The 20,838-nt window shown below is 43.6% G+C and overlaps 1 protein-coding gene across 2 annotated transcripts; it reads right to left on the bottom strand.

Moving 5' to 3' along the window:
- Positions 1–1,821: 1,821 nt before the first annotated feature.
- MRPL45 (mitochondrial ribosomal protein L45) lies at positions 1,822–20,138 on the bottom strand. Of its 2 annotated transcripts, none has more exons than XM_075994521.1 (8): positions 19,994–20,138; positions 18,846–19,026; positions 18,027–18,144; positions 12,450–12,548; positions 5,038–5,086; positions 3,300–3,449; positions 2,722–2,895; positions 1,822–2,530 (listed from the first exon to the last, which is right to left on the bottom strand). In XM_075994521.1, the coding sequence occupies exons 1-8, from the start codon at positions 20,051–20,053 to the stop codon at positions 2,444–2,446; spliced, it is 918 nt and encodes a 305-aa protein (XP_075850636.1). In that variant the 5' UTR covers positions 20,054–20,138; the 3' UTR covers positions 1,822–2,443. The 2 variants fall into 2 exon arrangements, with proteins under 2 accessions (XP_075850636.1, XP_012621415.1); XM_012765961.3 differs by having other exon boundaries at positions 19,920–20,074.
- Between the last annotated feature and the right edge of the window lie 700 nt (positions 20,139–20,838).

The following is a 20,838-nucleotide window of genomic DNA, read 5'->3' as shown; positions in this document are numbered from 1 at the left end:
AGTCTGCATATAAATACTCTTGGCTTTGAACGTCATGATGTATTGTACAAGGAAAAACCTGTGTTATTCTTTTTCAAATAAACTGTGTTAAATAAACTGTTATAAAGAATAAACTGTGAACAGGACTTCACAGAAAAAGTAGCAAAGTGCTACATTTCCAAAAGGGAGCAGAGGAATGGAGTAACCTACTCTCCTTTGGGGACCAGATGCCCTTATTCCCATACCTAGGCCCTCCCACAAACCCAGGTCCCTTGCCTTGGGCTTTTAAAGTAGTAATTGAAGTGTGCTTTTGCTCTGCGCTCTAGTTAACCCCACAGCTCCTGGGCCAATGTGGATTTTGCTGTGCACCCCAAGACAATCCCATTGGGTCTGGTCTAGCTGGGATCAGCAAATTTACCCCCAAACTTACTCTTGTGAAATAAACCATGGAGAAAAAAATGAAGAATGCTTTTTCTTGACCGTTACAGTTGGCTCTAGCTTATTCAAAATGGCAATTTTCTTTTTCAGTATTTTTAAACAGGAACAATAGACAGATAAGGAAAGAACAATGCCTACTCCAAAGCCCAAGGTAATAACACTGCGGCCTTCAGGTGGTCTGTCTAAGTCTCTGCCAGTGCCCAGGTCTGCAGCAGACACTGCAGATGGTCTCTGCCTGGTCCTTCTAGCCAACCTTTCACATCTGGGTCCATTTGCTCAGCTGGCTTTGATCCCACAGGGAAATAAAAATTGTACTTATCCTCTGGCTCCCTGGTGGCAGCTATTGCTTAGCTGCTATTTAGGATTATCTAGAGAACCCCAAGATATCCAGGGAAGTGGAATGAAAACAGTTTATTTGAAGCACTGTTTTTATGTATTTAAGTAAATCATTTACTGTATCGTTTGCCTACTAAGTGTGCTTTTTTGTTTGCTTCCCTGCCCTGCTAGGATTACCTGCCCTTCCTCCATACTCCCCAGCTGTGGATCCCGCTCAAAGCACTTCCCTTCTCATTTTGCCTTAATCCAGGGCTGAGGCAAATAGGATGTGAACTAACCTCGCTTGGGCAGTAATGCTGCAACCTGATGTACACTTTAAGCCAAATGGGTTGAGACTAAGTAGCATGATAAGAGTGGTTGCTGTGAATTAACCCACCAGTGCTGTCTCTTCCCTGAGCATATACATCTGTTTCCATAGTCAGCACTCAATGGCTGCTGTAAAAACACCAATCTTCCCCAGTGAAGCCTACTTTCCTTGCTACTTTGCTGACATGGTAGCTTTAGAGAGACTGAAGAGTCAGATTACTTATTCCTGACCTGATTCCAGTTTCTTTGTTCTCTATTCTCAAGATAAGGTCAGTACAGATTAATTTTTTCTTACTTTAAGTGGCAGATTCCTTAAGAGAAATTCTAAGCTCCGGTAAAGAGAAAGCATGAGAACTAAGGTCCTGTTTTCCAGGAGGAGCTCACACTGGATTGATAAAAGCAATAGTCCTATAAGCTAAGATTGTTGCTGATACAGTGACTGCCCTTGGCATACTCAGATGACCTAGGACACACAAGCATTATGAAGTCCTACATCCTTCTAACAGCCTAGCTGGAGATAAGGAACAAGGAAGGCCTAGGTAGGCTGCTACTCTATGCAGGTTCATACTCTGGTACGTCTGCCTTTTTAATACTGGGCTAGAAGGAATAGTCACCATCTCCAGGTGCTAGAAAATCAGGGAACCAAGTCTGCAGATGAATCTCCCAAATGCAGCAACTCATCCATGGCCCCTGCCTCCCACACTTCCTGGGGTCACACTAGGATGCAACTAATAATTAAGAACACAATCAAAGGCTCAGGGATAAATTATTTTTGGGGATTTATATCCTTCTATAAAGTACAAATGCTGATTCATCAGTGAGTCAGTGTACAAAAAAAGGCCTCTTATACAATATTTTATCAACACTGATTATTCTTCCCAAGTCTGGATTTCCTGGGAAGTCACATTGCTTACAAGGAAGCTCATCTTCCACTACTGCTATTCAGAGGCTGGTCTACTCCCAGTCTGAACCAGGGGAAATGTACAGAACCCACAAAAAATTTTCAAACACTCTGTGTTTTATTTCAAACTCTGATGCCTGCCCTGTGATTAGAACGAGAATGCTGCCAGTTTATTCCCATAGTTCCTGCTATGGGAAAAACTGGTATCAGATGTTCTCTGAATCATTCTGCTTTTCACCTAGACTCAGAAACTACATTCACAATTTAAAAAAGAAGACGAGGGTCCATGGCTGTGCATACCTGCCACCAGCCTGGGCCCAACCGTCAGTCATGGTTATTTTGGATGAGACTGCTGAAAAGACCCAAGCAGGACAGGAGAAAACAAAGGTGGTTCTTCCTGCAGTGTAATGGAGATGGAGGACTTCCTGGCTCCCAGCAGCCTCACCACCCATGCTTCACCCACCCCAGGAGTCACGTTTGCCATCAGGCTAGCTGAGTCTTATGGGCCTCTCCTTGTGCTCCTTCATGGTCTTCCCCAGGTTGCAGGTGGGGGCCAGGGATCATCACCGTCTGAAAGAACAGAAGCTCAGTTACCTACCAATCAAGCCTATGGTTTACCCAGCCCCCCAACCCCCACCAGGAAGCTTCTCCTTCCCTGGCGTTGCATCATCCCCTCTCTCCACTAGGTGGAGCCCAACTGGAGTGGCTTAGGATGCCACAACTACTGCCTTAGCAGTCTGAAACCATGCCAGCTGCCTCACCTTAAGGATGGGCTGCTTAGGGGGTGCCCATGAAGGAACAATCTTGCCATGCATTCTCCAGTTCCCGTAGGGGTTTGTCAAGTGCTTCTCAAACACAACATACTCCAGGACATCCTTGGGCACATCTTCCTGTCCATACATCAACCGTCCAAACCGGTCATAGATGGCCAGAGTCTGCAAGGATGATAGTGAATCTGGTCTGTTAGTTTTTTGGTTTGGTTTTTTGCCACACACACATTTTTGAAACAACCATAACAAAAAATTTTAATGGTAGGAAAAAGGTTATCACAAAATTCTGAATCTCGGACTAATTGATCAACTGCTGACACTTTACTCTCAGAAGTTCTTTGACCAGGGTGGGGGTGGGGAGCATCAAGACCAGGAGGTGGGAGAGAATAGCCCCACACCATGTCACAGTAGAGCTAACGTTTGGCAGTGGGAAGGGTGCAGTGACACAGCAGGGAAGACGATGGCAAACCTTTCCTAGAGTCCCAGGCAGCTGTACCCAGCACTCCAGAGGTAGGTGCCCAACCTGAGAGTAAGAAAAGCTGGGGGGGAAAGCAGACTGGTGCCTCTACCTGGCGGATGTGCAAGCGTACGGTGACCTGGCCATACAAGTTGCTCTGGTTCACCAGACTTGAACATCGAACCTGGACCACCTGGGGTGGCTCTAAAGATTCCACGAAGTGCCAGCGGACAGTCTTATATCTGAGGTCCCAGACCATGTCCTAAGGGCAAAGGAGAACAAGTTCAATGGGGTTCATCTCTCCCTTTAGGGAAGCTTGGCTGCCATACCAGCTCTCACTTCGGGCAACACTAAGCCCACAGCCAGCATTTCCCATCACACGCTCTCTGGTGCCTATTTTCTCTCTCACCTTCTCAAGTTTTGATTAAGCTACTGCTCAAGCTTACCTCACAACTCTCTCTTCATCTAAATTAGAACTCAAGACCCACCTTCCTCCTTGAGGACCCTTCTCTAAATCGATGAAAACCACACTTCAAACTACCAGCACTCCCAACACACCATTATCCTTCCCATACACTTTCATAATCTAATTATTGCATGTACTTTTGTTGGCTACATATATGTTTCCTCCCCACTCCCCCTCATGTTTTAGCAGTGAAAGATGGGGATTTTACAGGGATATAAAGGCTAAACTGCTAAGACTGGATTAGCTATACTTGTCCCTGGGAAGACTGATAGAAACTGAAGTTCTGATAGAAATTAAAGCTGAACTGATAGAAACTTAAGTTCATATTCTTGAATCTCTAACTGAACCACAAAGTCCCCGTTCTTGGGAGACCCCAAAGTACCTAGCAGCCTGCTGCCACCCAATGTAAGCCTCATGAATTATTGTTAAATCATTCATTACAGTGTAGGTATATATGTAGGTGTGCCCAATATATCCTGTATCCTGACCTCAGGATCTATACCCGAGGTTTCAATACTGAGGGACTTCCTTTTTCTTTTTTTTTTGAGACAGGGTCTCAGTCTGTCGCCTGGGCTAGACTGAAACAGTGTCATCACAGCTCACCGCAACCTCAAACTCCTGGGATTGAGTGATCTTCCTGCCCCAGCCTACTGAGCAGATGAGACTACAGGCACGTGCTACCACACCTGGCTAATTTTTCTATTTTTTGTAGAGACAGGGTTTCACTCTTGCTCAGGCCAGTCTCAAACTCCTGACCTCAACTGATCCTCCCATCTTGGCCTCCCAGAGTGCTAGGATTACAAGCATGAGCCACCGAGCCCGGCTGGGACTTTCTCTTTTTTCATTTGCCAAGGCCCTTGCCTGAGTCCATGCCATTATCATTCAGCTAAAAATAACGTAACTTAAGCTTGTGCCTTAAACTTCCAGCAGTTTCAAAACTGATCCTTCTCGGCCGGGCGTGGTGGCTCACGCCTGTAATCCTAGCTCTCTAGGAGGCTGAGGCGGGTGGATTGCTCGAGGTCAGGAGTTCGAAACCAGCCTGAGCAAGAGCGAGACCCCGTCTCTACTATAAATACAAAGAAATTAATTGGCTAACTAATATATATATATATAAAAAATTAGCCGGGCATGGTGGCGCATGCCTGTAGTCCCAGCTACTTGGGATGCTGAGGCAGAAGGATTGCTTGAGCCAGGAGATTGAGGTTGCTGTGAGCTAGGCTGACGCCATGGCACTCACTCTAGCCTAGGCAACAAAAGCGAGACTCTGTCTCAAAAAAAAAAAAAAACAAAAAAAAAAAAACTGATCCTTCTTAAGAAAAACCACAGGTGATGTCTAGAATCTGCCCACTCTGGCATGCCAGTTCTGAGGAGGAGGAGAACCTACCGGAAAACAGCGTTCAGTTACCAAGGTATGAAGCCGGTCATGGTCTGAGCTGGAAAAGAAAAGAGATATATATCATTGACTACTGCTGCTTTTATGATACCCTGTACGAAAGTTGAAAATAGCCTTCAAAATGAAAAAGAATTCATTTTTAGAAACATTTTCTGTGCATCTACTGTAGGCCAGGTAATACGCTAAGTCCTAGGGGCACAAAGATGAACAATAAGTGATTTACCAGAAAACCTTGAGATCTAAGAGTAGAATAAAATTATGTTTAAATCTCAGGACCAAGAAGAAATTTCTTTAAAATTACCACAGATCCATAAGCTGGGAAGGGATCCTTACTGACTTATTTCTGCTCTAAGCTAATATGAGGAACAGGCCGGGTGCGGTGGCCCACGCCTGTAATCCTAGCACTCTGGGAGGCCGAGGCGGGTGGATTGCTCGAGGTCAAGAGTTCAAGACCAGCCTGAGCAAGAGTGAGACCTCGTCTCTACCATAAATAGAAACAAATTAATTGGCCAACTAATATATATATAGAAAAAATTAGCCGGGCATGGTGGCGCATGCCTGTAGTCCCAGCTACTCAGGAGGCTGAGGCAGGAGGATTGCTTGAGCCCAGGAGTTTGAGGTTGCTGTGAGCTAGGCTGATGCCACGGCACTCACTCTAGCCTGGGCAAGAAAGCGAGACTCTGTCTCAAAAAAAAAGTAATAATAATAATAATATGAGGAACAAAGTCTAACACAAGTAACAATCAAATGCTCTTCTTATCTCCTCTTATCTCTGACACATCATCAGTACCAACTGGTCTGGCCTTCTATCTTACACTCTTATCTTTGAACCTAGTTAAAGATAATTCATCTGGGCCAGGAGTGGTGGCTCACGCCTGTAATCCTAGCACTCTGGGAGGCTGAGGCGGTCGGATCACTCAAACAAGCCTGAGCAAGAGCGAGACCCTGTCGCTACTAAAAAATAGAAAGAAATTAATTGGCCAACTAAAAATATATACAGAAAAAAAATTAGCCAGGCATGGTGGCGCATGCTGGTAGTCCCAGCTACTCGGGAGGCTGAGGCAGGAGGATCTCCTGAACCCAGGAGTTTGAGGTTGCTGTGAGCAAGGCTAATGCCACGGCACTCTAGTCCGGGCAACAGAGTGAGACTCTGTCTCAAAAAAAAAAAAAAAAAGATAATTCATCTGTCTTTTCTGGTCTGTTCTTTTCTTTCCTCTCCATCTTTGTTGCTGCAAGAATATCCTAGTCATGCTCACTTTATGCAGTAATGGTAAAAAAGCAGACATCAAACCCCAGCTCCTGTAGGCACATTTTAGGAGTGTTCTCAACTGAGGGGTCTCAAATAAACCTAAGACCACAGATTAGTTTCCTTCAGATACACATACATGGCTTTTCCCCAAAGCTTAATATTTTATAGACAGTTTAACTCTTTGTCCCCTTTGAAAAATCTTGTTATCTAATCCCAGAGTGGGTAAAGGATTCATTCTAATGTGTCTGTCTGCTTCCCTTTCACCTCTATTCTTAATAGAAAAGACTCTAAGTCATTTCCTCCACTGTAGAAATAGACTAGAGTCAGTTGTGGTGACAACTACCAGGACGACCACCATGGCTGGCACCTCCGAATGAACTCTTCCTCATCTCTATCCTGGCCTAGAATTCTTCAGTGAAAATAAATTCCAGGCCGGGCGCGGTGGCTCACGCCTGTAATCCTAGCTCTCTGGGAGGCCGAGGCGGGCGGATTGCTCAAGATCAGGAGTTCAAAACCAGCCTGAGCAAGAGCAAGACCCCGTCTCTACTATAAATAGAAAGAAATTAATTGGCCAACTAATATATATATAGAAAAAAATTTTAGCCAGGCATGGTGGTGCATGCCCGTAGTCCCACCTACTTGGGAGGCTGAGGCAGAAGGATTTCTTGAGCCCAGGAGTTTGAGGTTGCTGTGAGCTAGCCTAACGCCATGGCATTCACTCTAGCCTAGGCAACAAAGCGAGACTCTGTCTCAAAAAAAAAAAAACAAAAAACAACTTGACTTCAGGGGTTCAACAGCAGATATGAGCAAGTAGAAATGACTGGTGAACTTGAAGATAAGGCTACTAAGGTTATAGAGTCTGAGGAGCAAAAAGAAAAGAGAATGAAGACAAATGAACAAAGCCTGAGGGACCTGTGGGACATCTTCAAGTATACCAAATATATATACTCAGAGTCCCAGAAAAAGATGGAAGATATGAGCAGAAAAAAATTTAAAGAAACAGTGGCCAAAAAAAAAAATCGCAAATCTGATGAAATACATGAATATGTACAACTAAGGAGCTCAACAAACTCCAAGCAGGATAAACTGAAAGAAATCCAGAACAACATGTGGCCAGGCACAGTGGCTCACGCCTATAAACCTAGGACTTTCGGAGGCCAAGGCGGGAGGATTGCTTGAGCTCAGGAGTTTGAGACCAGCCTGAGAAAAAGTGAGACTCCGTCTCTACTATAAATAGAAAGAAATTAGCCAAACAACTAAAAATAGAAAAAATTAGCAGGGCATGGTTGTGCGTGCCTGTAGTCCCAGCTACTTGGGAGGCTGAGGCAGAAGGATTGCTTGAGCCCAGGAGTTTGAGGTTGCTGTGAGCTAGGCTGACACCACGGCACTCTACCCCAGGCAAGAGAGTGAGATTCTGTCAAAAAACAAACAAACAAAAAAACCACAAGACACGTTATAGTCAAAGTATCCAAACCCAAAGACAAAGAGAGAATCTTGAAAGTAGAAAGACAGGAGTGGGCCGGGCGTGATGGCTCACGCCTGTAATCCTAGTACTCTGGGAGGCCAAGACACGCAGATTGCTCGAGGTCAGGAATTCGAAACCAGCCTGAGCAAGAGTGAGACCCCATCTCTACTATAAATAGAAAGAAAGTAATTGGCCAACTAATATATATATATAAAAAATTAGCCAGGCATGGTGGCACATGCCTATAGTCCCAGCTACTCGGGAGACTGAGGATTGCTTTAGCCCAGGAGTTTGAGGTTGCTGTGAGGTAGGCTGATGCCACCGCACTCACTCTAGCCTGGGCAACAGAGTGAGACTCTGTCTCAAAAAAAAGGGCAGGAGTGACACATCACATATAAGGAACCCCTTAATAAGATTACAGCTGACTTCTCATCATAAAACAGAAGCCAGAGGGCAGTAGGATGACACATTTAAAATCCTAAAAGAATAAAAAAAAGAACCTGTCATTCAAGAATTTTAGGCCACCCACAGTGGCTCATGCCTGTAATCCTAGCACTTTGGGAGACCAAGGAGGGAGAATCACTTGAGGCCAGGAGTTTAAGATCAGGCTGAGCAACAAAGCAAGACCTTATCTCTACAAAAAGCTTTTTTAAATAGCTGGGTGTGGTAGCACACACCTATAGTCCCAGCTACTGAGGAGGCTTAAGTGTAAGGATGTCTTGAGCTCAGGAGTTTGAGGTTGTAGCGAGCTATGATTGTGTCACTGCACTCCAGCCTGGGCAACAGAGCAAGACCCTGTCTCAAAAAAATAAAAAGTTACAAGAGACAAAGAAGGCCATTATATATTAAGAAAATGTTCAATGCATCAAGAAGATATAACAATTATAAACACAAATATATTTAATACAGACAGAGCCCAAAAATATAGAAAGTAAAAACGGACAAAATTAAAGGGAGAACTAGACAGTTCTATAAAAATAGTTGGAGATTTCAATACTCCACTTTCAATAATGGATAAACAAACAGGCAGAAGATCAAAAAGGAAATAGAAGACTTGGACAATAATATAATACCAATTAGACCTTAAGACACATACAGAACACTCTAACCCGCCCGGGCGCGGTGGATCGCTCGAGGTCAGGAGGTCAAAACCAGCCTGAGCGACACCCCGTCTCTACCAAAAAAAATAGAAAGAAATTAATCGACCAACTAAAAATATATATACAAAAAATCAGCCGGGCATGGTGGCACATGCCTGTAGTCCCAGCTACTCGGGAGGCTGAGGCAGGAGGATTGCTTGAGCCCAGGAGTTTGAGGTTGCTGTGAGCTAGGCTGACGCCACGGCACTCACTCTAGCCTGGGCAACAAAGTGAGACTCTGTCTCGAAAAAAAAAATACACACTTCTACCAAGTGCACTTGAAACATTCTCCAGGATAGGACATGTTTGGCCACAAAACAAGCCTAAATAAATTTTAAGAGACTGAAGTCATACATAATATCTTTTGTGGTCACAGTGGAATGAAAGTAGAAATCAGTAACAGAAAGAAAATTGGAAAATTCCCAAATATGTGAAAAATAAACAGAATACTCTTAAACATCCAATGCGTCAAAAAAGACATTATAAGGGAAATAATACCTTGAGACAAATGAAAATGAAAACAGCATTCCAAAACTTCTGGTATGTGGCAAAAGCAATACTAAGATGAAAATTTATAGCTGCATATGCCTACATTTAAAAAACAGAGGCCAGGTACAGTGGCTCACACCTGTAATCCTAGCATTCTGAGAGGCCAAGGCAGGAGGATTGCTTAACCTTAGGAGTTAAAGACCAGCCTGGACCAGTGTGGTGGCTCACACCTGTAATCCTAGCATTCTGGGAAGCCGAGGCAGGTGGATCGCTCAAGGTCATGAATTCAAAACCAGCCAGAGCAAGAGCAAGATCCCGTCTCTACTAAAAATAGAAAGAAATTGGCCAACTAAAAATATATAGAAAAATAAATTAGCTGGGCATGGTGGCACCTGCCTGTAGTCCCAGCTACTTGGGAGGCTGAGGCAGAAGGATCGCTTGAGCCCAAGAGTTTGAGGTTGCTGTGAGCTAGGCTGATGCCACGGCACTCTAGCCAGGGCAACAGAATGAGACTCTGTCTCAAAAAAAAAAGAGGACAGCAAGATAGATCAGAAAATATCCAGACTAAAGCTGGAGGGGGAAAAAACAGTTGGAAAAATATAGAAAAGAGCCTCAGACACATTTGGCACATAGTAATAGATCTAACATATGTATATTCAGAACCACACAGAAGATGAGAAAGTGGAGCAGAAGCAAAATTTGAAGAGATGTTCTGCCTGAGAATTTTCCAACACTGACATAAAAAGCAATAAAAAGCACTTAAGAAGCAGTATGAGCCCAAAGCAGGATAAAGAAACACACAAACACACCTGCAGGGTACATTACAGTAAATTGCAGAATACTAAAGGAAGAGAAAAAAAAATCTTAAAAACATCCTGGGAAAAAAGAAACTTTACCTTCAAAGTAACAACAAGAAAAAATAGCTAACTTCTCAATAGAAAACAATAGTAACCAAAAGATTACATCTTCACAATACTGATAGAGGCCAAGCACACTGGCTCACCCCTATAATTCCAGCACTTTAGGAGGACAAGGCAAGAGAATCACTTGAAGCCAGGAGTTCAAGACTAGCATGAGCAACATAGTGAGATCCTTGTCTCTACAAAAAAATAGAAAAATCAACTGGGTGTGGTGGTGTATGCCTATAGTCCCAACTAATCAGGAGGCTGAGGCAGGAAGATCGCTTGAGCCCAGCCCAGGAGTTTGAGGCTGCAGTGAGCTATGATGATGATGCCACTGCATTCTAGCCCAGGTGATAGAAACAAACCCTGTCTTAAAAAAAAAAAAAAGTGGATAGAGAACTACCAAGCTAGAATTCCCTACCCAAAGAAAGAATTCTTTAAAAATGAATTGATGCTGAACAACAAAAACAGCACAGTTCAAAAAGGTATATACGAGCTGGGCACAGTGGCTAATGTCTGTGATCCAAGTACTTTGGGAGGCCGAGGCAGGAGGATCACTTGTGCCCAGAAGTTTGAGACCAGCGTGAGAAACACAGTGAGACCCCGTCTCTACAAAAAATTTAAAAAATTTAGCCAGGTGTGATGGCACGTGTCTGTAGTAGGAGGCTTAGGCAGGAGGATTGCCTGAGTCCAGGAGTTCGGGGCTGCAGTGCACTATGATCATGCCATTGCACTTCAACGTGGGTGACAGAGCAAGACCTTGTTTCAAAAAAATAAAAAAAGGCCGGGCGCTGTGGCTCACGCCTGTAATCCTAGCTCTTGGGAGGCCGAGGCGGGCGGATCGCTCGAGGTCAGGAGTTCAAAACCAGCCTGAGCAAGAGCGAGACCCCGTCTCTACTATAAATAGAAAGAAATTAATTGGCCAACTGATATATATATAAAAAATTAGCCAGGCATGGTGGCGCATGCCTGTAGTCCCAGCTACTCGGGAGGCTGAGGCAGAAGGATCACTCAAGCCCAGGAGTTTGAGGTTGCTGTGAGCTAGGCTGACGCCACGGCACTCACTCTAGCCTGGACAACAAAGCGAGACTCTGTCTCAAAAAAAAAAAAAAATAAATAAAAAAAAATAAAAAAAGCCAGCCCAGGCCGGACGAGGTGGCTCACGCCTATAGTCCCAGCTACTTGGGAGGCTGAGGCAGGAGGATCACTTGAGCCCAGGAGTTTGAGGTTGCTGTGAGCTAAGCTGACACCACGGCACTCACTCTCTAGCCTGGGCAACAAAGCGAGACTCTGTCTCAAAAAAAAAAAAAAAAAAAAAGCCAAGACACATACAGTATCATTCATGTAAATTTTTTAAATAATATGATATGTTATTTATACATTCATACATGTGGTAAAAGTATAAATATATACATAGGTATGATACATAAGATAGTAGTTATCTCTAAGAAGGAAAAAGATGAGATGGAGCTTTAGTTAAATGTTTTATCATCCATGAACCTGGCTGGTACTTTTTTTTATATATTTGAAATATATCATAGTTTTAAAAATGTATTCTACTAAGAAATAAAACAAATTAGAAATAATTAACAAATTTTAGAGTACACGTGTTTGCTCCTACCTGAAGCCTAGCTACAGCAGCGACAGCTCAAAGAATCTCAGCAACAGTCCAAGGACTAGTACTTAAGACTATTCCAGGTCCTGATGTTGATTCTTCATCTCCCTGGCAGCCCTGACTTGGTTGAATCAAGAAAAAGTTGGAAATTTTCATAAAAAACTTATGCAAAATAACTAAGGAAAGGGAAATGTCACGCATAAGACAAACACACAAAAAGGATCTGGATTACAACTGTATTAACTCCCCTAAAAAAAAAAAAAAAAAAAAGGATCTGGATGAATGAAGGGATCAGATAGGATGAAAACAGCAGCCATTCTAGAACAGCGTCCCAACACTTGCAGGTGGACCTGAGACAGACCAAACGATTAAAAACTCCCAGAAGCAAAGAGAAGAATCAAGGACAGCTTCAGTTACTAATCACTTCCCATATAGGAAGTTCTCTCACTCTAAAACTATTATCCAAAGAAAAAACAAAAAACTGGGCCTAGAATGATAGCTGCTGAGAACAGAATGGGTAAAATAAGACAGGGAGTTCACTTACTTGTTTAGACAAAGGTGAGCTTCCACAAAGATTTCCTTAGCTTTTTCGGGAAAGTCCTTAGTTTTAAAATCAGGATCATATTCTCTTATTTTCCGGACTCTGTAAAATTAAGCCTGAGAATCATTTCTAAAGAACATTTCATAAATTTCCATAATTCAAAGTTTACATTACTCTCCATTGATGTCTGCTACCTATTCAATAATTGTTTTTTGAATGTATCAAGCCTGTAAATCCAACTTTCTTCCTTTTCTTTCTCTTTTTTTTGAGGCAGGGGATCAATTTGTTACCCAGGCTAGAGTACAGAGGTGTGATCATAGCTCACTGCAACCTCAAACTCCTGGGGTCAAGCAAATCCCTGTCTTAGCCTCCTGAGCAACTTGGACTACAGGTGCATGCCACACCAGGCCAATTCTTCTATTTTTTGTAGAGACGCAGTCTTGCTCTTATTCAGGCTGGTCTGGAACTCCTAACCTCAAGCAATCCTCCCACCTCAGCCTCCCAAAGTGGCAGGATAACAGGTGTCAGCCAGCAAATCCGGCCTAAATTCAAACTTCTAAATCTTCCCCCCCTACTTTTTTTTTGTAGGAACAGGGTCTCACAATGTTGACCAGGCTGGTCTTGAATTTCTGGGCTCAAGTAATACTTCTGCTTTGGCCTCCCAAAGTGCTGAGATTACAGGCCTATCTCTCTTAAGTCAACATTCTAAAGAAAGAACAAGACTCCTCATAGTGAAATGCCAGAATTCTGGGAGCAAAGAAAACATTCTATAAGCACTAAGAAGGAAAAATAGGTGTTATACAAAGGCTTAAGATTCAGAATGATATTAGGATTCTACATAGCAATATTAAAAGTTAAAAAGACAACAGAGCAGTGCTTTTATTGAGGAAAAAATTATAAAGGAAGTGGGACAGTAAAACTAAGATATTTTTTTTTTAGACTTGCAAGATCTCATTTATTTACCGGGCACCCTTTCTCAAGAAGCTGCTGGACGGCTGGGTGTGATGGCTCATGCCTATAATCCTAGCACTCTGGGAGGCTGAGGCGGGTGGATTGCTCAAGGTCAGGAGTTCCAAACCAGCCTGAGCAAGAGCAAGACCCCGTCTCTACTAAAAATAGAAAGAAATTAATTGGTCAACTAAAAATATATACAAAAAAAAATTAGTCGGGCATGGTGGCATATGCCTGTAGTCCCAGCTACTTGGGAGGCCGAGGCAGGAGGATCACTTACTTGAGCCCAAGAGTTTGAGGTTGCTGTGAGCTAGGCTGACGTCACGGCACACACTCTAGCCCGGGCAACAGAGTGAGACTCTGTCTCAAAAAAAAAAAAAGAAAAAAGAAAATCAATTCATATAATTCATATATGCCATCATATCAATAAAGAACAAATATAACATGATCTCAATAGATCTCAATCTCAATAGACACAGAAAAAGAATCTGACAAAAATCCAACATACCTTCATATTCTTTTCTCCTCAGAGCCTTGCTTATACTATTATGTTCCCCTAGAATTTTTTTTTTTTTTTTTGAGACAGAGAGAGTCTCATTTTGTTGCCTAGGCTAGAATGAGTGCTGTGGCATCAGCCTAGCTCATAGCAACCTCAAACTCCTGGGCTCAAGCAATCCTCCTGCTTCAGCCTCCCAAGTAGCTGGGACTATAGGCATGCGCCACCATGCCCAGCTAATTTTTCTATATATATTAGTTGGCCAGTTAATTTCTATTTATAGTAGAGCCAGGGTCTTGCTCTTGCTCAGGCTGGTTTTGAACTCCTGACCTCAAGCAATCCACTCGCCTCGGCCTCCCAGAGTGCTAGGATTACAGGCGTGAGCCACCACGCCCGGCCTCCACATTTCTCTAGTTGTCATGTCTCCTTTAGTCTCTTCCAATCTGTGACAATGCCTCAGTCCTTCCTAGTTTTTCATGATATTGCCAGTTTCGAAGAGTAGAGTGCTAGGACTACAGGCGTAAGCCACCGTGCCAGGCCTCCCTAGAATGTTATTCCTCATTACACCCCTCCACCCGGCTAACTCCAAACAATCCTTTAGGTCCCAACTTTACTTTTTTTTTTTTTTTTGATACAGAGTCTCACTCTGTTGCCCAGGCTAGAATGAGTGCCGTGGTGTCAGCATAGCTCACAACAACCTCAAATTCCTGGGCTCAAGCGATCCTCCTGCCTTAGCCTCCTAAGGCAGGGAGTAACTGGGTCTACAGGCATGTGCCACCATGCCCCATTAATTTTTTTTTCCTATAGTAGAGATGAGGTCTCACTCTTGCTCAGGCTGGTCTCAAACTCCTGACCTTGAGTGATGTTCCTGCCTCAGATCCTGGAGTGGTAGGATTACAGGCGCAAGCTACTGCGCCCACCCAGCTTAGGGCCCAACTTTAAATGTCATTTCTTCAGCCAGGCGCAGTGGATCATGCTTGTAATCCTAGCACTCAGGGAGGCCAAGGTGGGAGGATCACTCAAGGTCAGGAGTTCGAAACCAGCCTGAGCAAGAGCGAGACCCCACCTCTACTAAAAATAGAAAGAAATTAACTGGACAACTAAAATACATAGAAAAAATTAGCCAGGCATGGTGGCACATGCCTATAATCTCAGCTACTCGGGAGGCTGAGGCAGGAGGATCGCTTGAGCCCAGGAGATTGAGGCTGCTGTGAGCTAGGCTAACGCCATGGCACTCTAGCCTGGGCAACAGAGTGAGACTCTGTCTCAAAAAAATAAAAAATAAAAAAAATAAATGTCATTTCCTCAGGGAAGTCTTCTCTGATCTCCCAAACCAAGTTATCTTTCCTTGTCACATGTTCCCACAGCACTCATATTTTACCATACCTATAATTATTTGTGTACCATTAGTATTTAATGATTGTTTTCCTCCCCTTGATGGTAACTCTATGGTAGAACCATATGTGTCTTGTTCATCATCATCATGGACCTTACCATCCAAGAGCTCACAGTCCAGGAGATAAACATATGAAAGAAAATCACTGCAGTACAAAGTTATTAGCACTGATAAGTGTAAGTGTGCAGTTACCATTACAGCAAACGCAGCACCAGAAAGAGTCAAGGAAGGCTTAAAAACAGACATGATGTCTGAACTGGGTCTTGAGGAATGAGTTAGAGTTACCATGTAAAAAAGGGGGAAAAATACATTTTCAGGCAAAGGAAAGGATGTGCAAAGATGCAGAAGCCCAGCCCAATACTGTTGAGGAAGTGGCAATTAATTTAGAAAAGTTGAGCTTTAGGATGAGAAAAATGGAATAAAGGGCAAAAGATGGCTAGCTCAGAGGCTCACACCTGTAATCCCAGCACTTTGGGAGGCTGAAGAAAGAGGATCACTTGAGGCCAGGAGTTTGAGGCCAGCCTGGGCAACACAGTGAGACCCCATCTCTAAAAAAAATTTAGGCCAGGCGCGGTGGCTCAAGCCTGTAATCCTAGCACTCTAGGAGGCCGAGGCGGGCGGATTGCTCGAGGTCAGGAGTTCGAAACCAGCCTGAGCAAGAGCAAGACCCCGTCTCTACTATAAATAGAAATTAATTGGCCAACTAATATATATATATAAAATTAGCCGGGCGTGGTGGTGCATGCCTGTAGTCCCAGCTACTCGGGAGGCTGAGGCAGCAGGATTGCTTGAGCCCAGGAGTTTGAGGTTGCTGTGAGCTAGGCTGACGCCACGGCACTCACTCTAGCCTGTGCAACAAAGCGAGACTCTGTCTCAAAAAAAAAAAAAAAAAAAAATTTAAAAATTAGCCAGATGCAGTGGCTCACACCCATAGTCCCAGCTACTCAGGAGACTGAGGTGGGAGGATTGCTTGATCTCACAAATTTGAGGTTATAGTGAGTTTTCTTTATTTTTTTGAGACAGAGTCTAGCTCAATCACCTGGGCTAGACTGCCATGGTGTCAACTTATAGCAACCTCAAACTCTTGGGCTAAAACAATCCTTCTGCTTCAGCCTCCTAAGTTGTTGGGACTACAGGCACACACCACCATGCCTGGCTAAATTTTTTCTATTTTTTTCTAGTAGAGACAGCATCTCACTCCTGCTCAGGCTGTTCTCAAATTCCTGAGCTCAAGAGATCCTCCCATCTCAGCCTCCCAGAGTGCTAGGATTACAGGTGTGAGCCACCATGCCTGGCCCCGATAGTGAGTTATAATCGGCTACTGTACTCCAGCCTAAATGACAGAATGAGATCCTATCTCTAAAAAAAAAAGAAAAAGAAACAGCAAAAGATTATGGTGAAGAAGGCAAGGGCCAAATTATAAAAACCTTACATACCACTAAAGAAACCTGGATTTTATTCTTCAGGTAACAAGGAGCCACAAAAAAGTTCTAAGCAGGGAAGCTGACATGATCTGTATTTAGAGAAGTCATAGCCACGTAAAGAATTAACATTGATTTAATATACTTGTACACATGAACCTATACGTGACCCTAAAGAATCTATACTTTGGATACAGTCAGAGCTAGAGTGATGAACATTAAATGATTTTGTCCTTTCAACTAAGAGACACTAAGAAAAAGGTTCAGGTTTCAGCTCATTAACCAAGGCCCAATTAGCTTTCTAGAACAGGTCTGTCTTCTTGACCATTTTTGGCTTTTCTTACTCTCTGAAGTTTGTCTGTCTATTTATTTTTGAGATAAGGTCTCAGCCTATTACCTGGGCTAGAGTGCAGTGGCATCATCATAGCTCATTGCAACTTCAAACTCCTCAGCTTCAGCAATTCTTCTTGGTCTCCCAAATAGCTGAGACTACAAGTGTACACCAGCACATCCAGCTAATTTTTGTGTTTTTTTTAAGAGACAGTCTAACTATGTTGCTCAGGCTCATCTTGAACTCCTAGCCTCAAGCCATCCTCCTGTCTCAGCCTCCCAAAGTGCTAGGATTACAGGTATGAGCTACTGCACCTGGCCTGACATTTATTTATTTATTTATTTTTGAGACAGAGTCTCACTTTGTTGCCCAGGCTAGAGTGAGTGTCATGGCGTCAGCCTAGCTCACAGCAACCTCAAACTCCTGGGCTCAAGCAATCCTCCTGCCTCCTGAGTAGCTGGGACTACAGCCATGCGCCACCATGCCCGGCTAATTTTTTCTATATATATTAGTTGGCCAATTAATTTTTTTCTATTTATAGTAGAGACAGAGTCTCGTTCTTGCTCAGGCTGGTTTCGAACTCCTGACCTGGACCAATCCTCGGCCTCCCAGAGTGCTAGGATTACAGGCGTGAGCCACCGCGTCCAGCCCTGGTCTGACATTTAAACTCTAAGTTACTTCTCATATAAATGTTATCTCTTTTATTATTATTATATTAAGTTTTAAAATATGTGATCACAAATAGGGTCCTACACACTTCCTAAATGATGTGATAGAAATTACTAACAAAGGGAGGGATGGTAAGAATCAGAATGCCCTCATTATTCTGCATTAAATGCACTCTATTACAAAGTAAGAAAATACTGTTGAGTTATTAAGGGAGTTATATACCCAACCTAATGAGCCCAAGAAGGCCTCTCTGGGATAAAGTAGCAACAAAAAATTGTTATTCTAATATCAACTCCCAGTTGACTCAGACACCTACGACAATTGTGATGCCACATTCTTCTTCAATCGCTCAGCTCTCTGTTTCAGTCCTTCCTTTGAAAGAGAAGACATGCGAGCATCACCCACAGGAGGAACATATTCATCAAAGATACCAGCTGCAATGAGGAAAGAAGAAAATTAAGAAGGTGTTGAAAGACTGAGAAAAAGTAATCTTGAGGATCATCTTCTGAAGGATCCTAGATAGATAGCAAACTAATGAAACAGACTTCCACGTACAGGGAACCATGTTACACTGGAAAAATAACAGAATAATTTAAACTTCTCAAAGCCTGTTTCTGCTTCTATAGAACAGAGAAATTTTGCTCTTTATTTCTAGGAATAGTGTGAAAACAGGATCAAAAAATGATCTCATGAAATATAGCATATATAAAGAAAATTAGAGGCCGGGCACGGTGGCTCACGCCTGTAATCCTAGCACTCTGGGAGGCCGAGGAGGGCGGACTGCTCGAGGTCAGGAGTTTGAAACCAGCCTGAGCAAGAGCGAGACCCCGTCTCTACTATAAATAGAAAGAAATTAATTGGCCAACTAATATATATAGAAAAAATTAGCCGGACATGGTGGCACATGCCTGTAGTCCCAGCTACTTGGGAGGCTGAGGCAGGAGGATTGCTTGAGCCCAGGAGTTTGAGGTTGCCGTGAGCTAAGCTGATGCCACGGCACTCACTCTAGCCTGGGCAACAAAGAGAGACTCTATCTCAAAGAAAAAAAAAAAATCATAGTCCAATTCATTCCAAGTTCCAGAAGATCTCTGACGGAAGAGGACTGGGTCAGAGTTCCAGAAGTACCACGCCTCACCTGTACAGGCCAGATGTATGGGACGCTCCAAACGTTCTGGAGGAATGACCAATCCTGCTTTCCGGGCATGTTCCATAAACTCTCTCTCTGTTTTGTATTTGGATTCATAATTGGGAGGTGTGAAACGACGTTTTTTAGTTCTTACTGGAACTACAGCTGTGGACTGAGTCACCAGGATAGGCTGGAAGGTAAGGAAAAAGTTAGGATACAGGTAACCTGGAAAAAAAAAAATCTACTGTTTTGAACAAATTCTAATCAGAGCCCTACAGAAAGAGTATATCCAAAGAAAGCTTCAGAAACAATTATCATGGGGAAAAATGCATGGTGACCCGAACACTGGGTGTCTTACGAGAAGCCAGTTAGCAATCTTTATTAACATCACTCAACATTTACTAAAAGTTTTCCTTTAATACTTTCTACAGCACAGGACTATTCAAACTCCTAGAGAGTTGATTAAAGCAAGACCTGCTTTCAAAGAACTTTCAGTGTGATGGGGAAATTAAACACCAATCCAATACTGAAATGAGCGGGATGTTATTCTTAAAGTGTAACTCTCTACTAAGAAGAGTGGTCTTCTTGGCATCTCCTCCACACTTAAATTACATTTTGCTCATTCTATCGGGAGTCTCCATGTAAACTTTATTCTGTTGTCTTAGCTCGCAACTGACCAATAAGCTCTTCAAAGACCAGGATACTTTTTCTCTCTGATCGTGAGGTTTGCTCAGGCAGGGACAGTGACAATACGGGCTTCTCTCTTTTTGCAGCGACTGTTCAACTTAAGACATTTATAGGAATGGAAGAGAAGCAAGCCCACTTTCCAAGTCATTTCTTCTTTCCCCTTTAACACCTCCCAGCCAGACTCCAAACCGGGAACTCGCTCACCCTCACGTCCCTGCGCTGACTCTCCCCACTTGGCCGCTGAACTAGCTCAGTAGCTGAGTCCTGTCCACCTCCAACTTTTCCCCAGGCTCGGTCTAACTCGTACCGACCAAGCTCACCAAGCACAACTGCACGGCGAGTATTTCTGTCCTCCCCTCTATTCTCTAGAGTCCTCTCGGCCCCGTCCCTACCCACCTGCCGAGACCACCAGCCCAAAGTCCTGGATAAGCACAACAACCCCCGAGGTATGGAGGCTGCCATTTTCTTACGCAAAGGCCGCTGGGACGGGGACTGAGAGTGAAGAGCACAGGGTAAGAGAGGAGGCGCATAGGGTGGAGTTAGCTCAGGAGTGGAATTTTCCAGGGCTCGCGCCCTCCACCAAAATGTGAGCAGCGAGGACGCGCACGTACTCGAGGGGGTGGAGGAGGGTGGAGTAAGGTCGCGCCTGCGTAGTGAGAGGCGTTGGGGGTAGGGTGGGGGAAGGGCTGTCACGCGCCAGCAGGAGAGCGCTTGAGCACGAGCTGCGCCTGCGCACGAGGCTTTATGGCGGTGTGGGTTTGCTGCATTTCTGTGTTTGGTACATTGCTGCACCTCATTTCCACTCCATAAGAAATGAAAAGTTGTTTCCCTCTGAAGTCAGAGAGGTCTGAGACAAATGTTTTTCTTCAATGCACAGGGTACGTTGAAGGTATTTGGATCCCAGAAAGGGCGAAAACGAAGTTTCTGGATTTGTATCTGACCTCACTATGCTGTGTAACCTTAAATCTGAGCCCTAGTTTTCCCTGTCTGTACCGTGTGAAGAAAATTCTTTCTTCCTATGAAATAAAGGGGATTGACTACTGTATTTACTAGGACAAAAGACACGTGGATTAACAAAACTATTTGTGACTTGTCATTTCAGAAAAGAATCAGAGAGAAATTATGTAATTTACTTAAGGTTAAAAATATGACAAGGCAGAGGTAAAGTCGATTTCCTGTTTTGTCAAATACAGGGGATTCCTGCAATCCCTTGTCCTATTGAAACTTCTAAACTGAGCCCAGAGAGGATGAGACTCCTCATGAGTAGTGGGGCATTTGCACATTTTTCCCCTTCCTAGCGGCAGATGGCATTGAA

The sequence above is a fragment of the Microcebus murinus genome, chromosome 18 (genome assembly GCF_040939455.1).
Source record: "Microcebus murinus isolate Inina chromosome 18, M.murinus_Inina_mat1.0, whole genome shotgun sequence".
In the NCBI taxonomy this organism is placed as follows: domain Eukaryota; kingdom Metazoa; phylum Chordata; class Mammalia; order Primates; family Cheirogaleidae; genus Microcebus; species Microcebus murinus.
The sequence above is the reverse complement of the archived record's forward strand: the minus strand, read 5'-3'. Positions and strand labels throughout refer to the sequence as shown.

Excerpts from the sequence above, each read along its gene's own strand:
- MRPL45 (XM_012765961.3), bottom strand. The coding sequence starts at position 19,985 with ATGGCAGCCTCCATACCTCGGGGGTTGTTGTGCTTATCCAGGACTTTG. Across the intron at positions 12,549-18,026 it reads AATGTGGCATCACAATTGTC|AGTCCGGAAAATAAGAGAAT; the intron begins GTAGGTGTCTGA and ends TTAATTTTACAG. Across the intron at positions 5,087-12,449 it reads GCTCACCTTTGTCTAAACAA|CTCAGACCATGACCGGCTTC; the intron begins GTAAGTGAACTC and ends TTTCTTTTCCAG.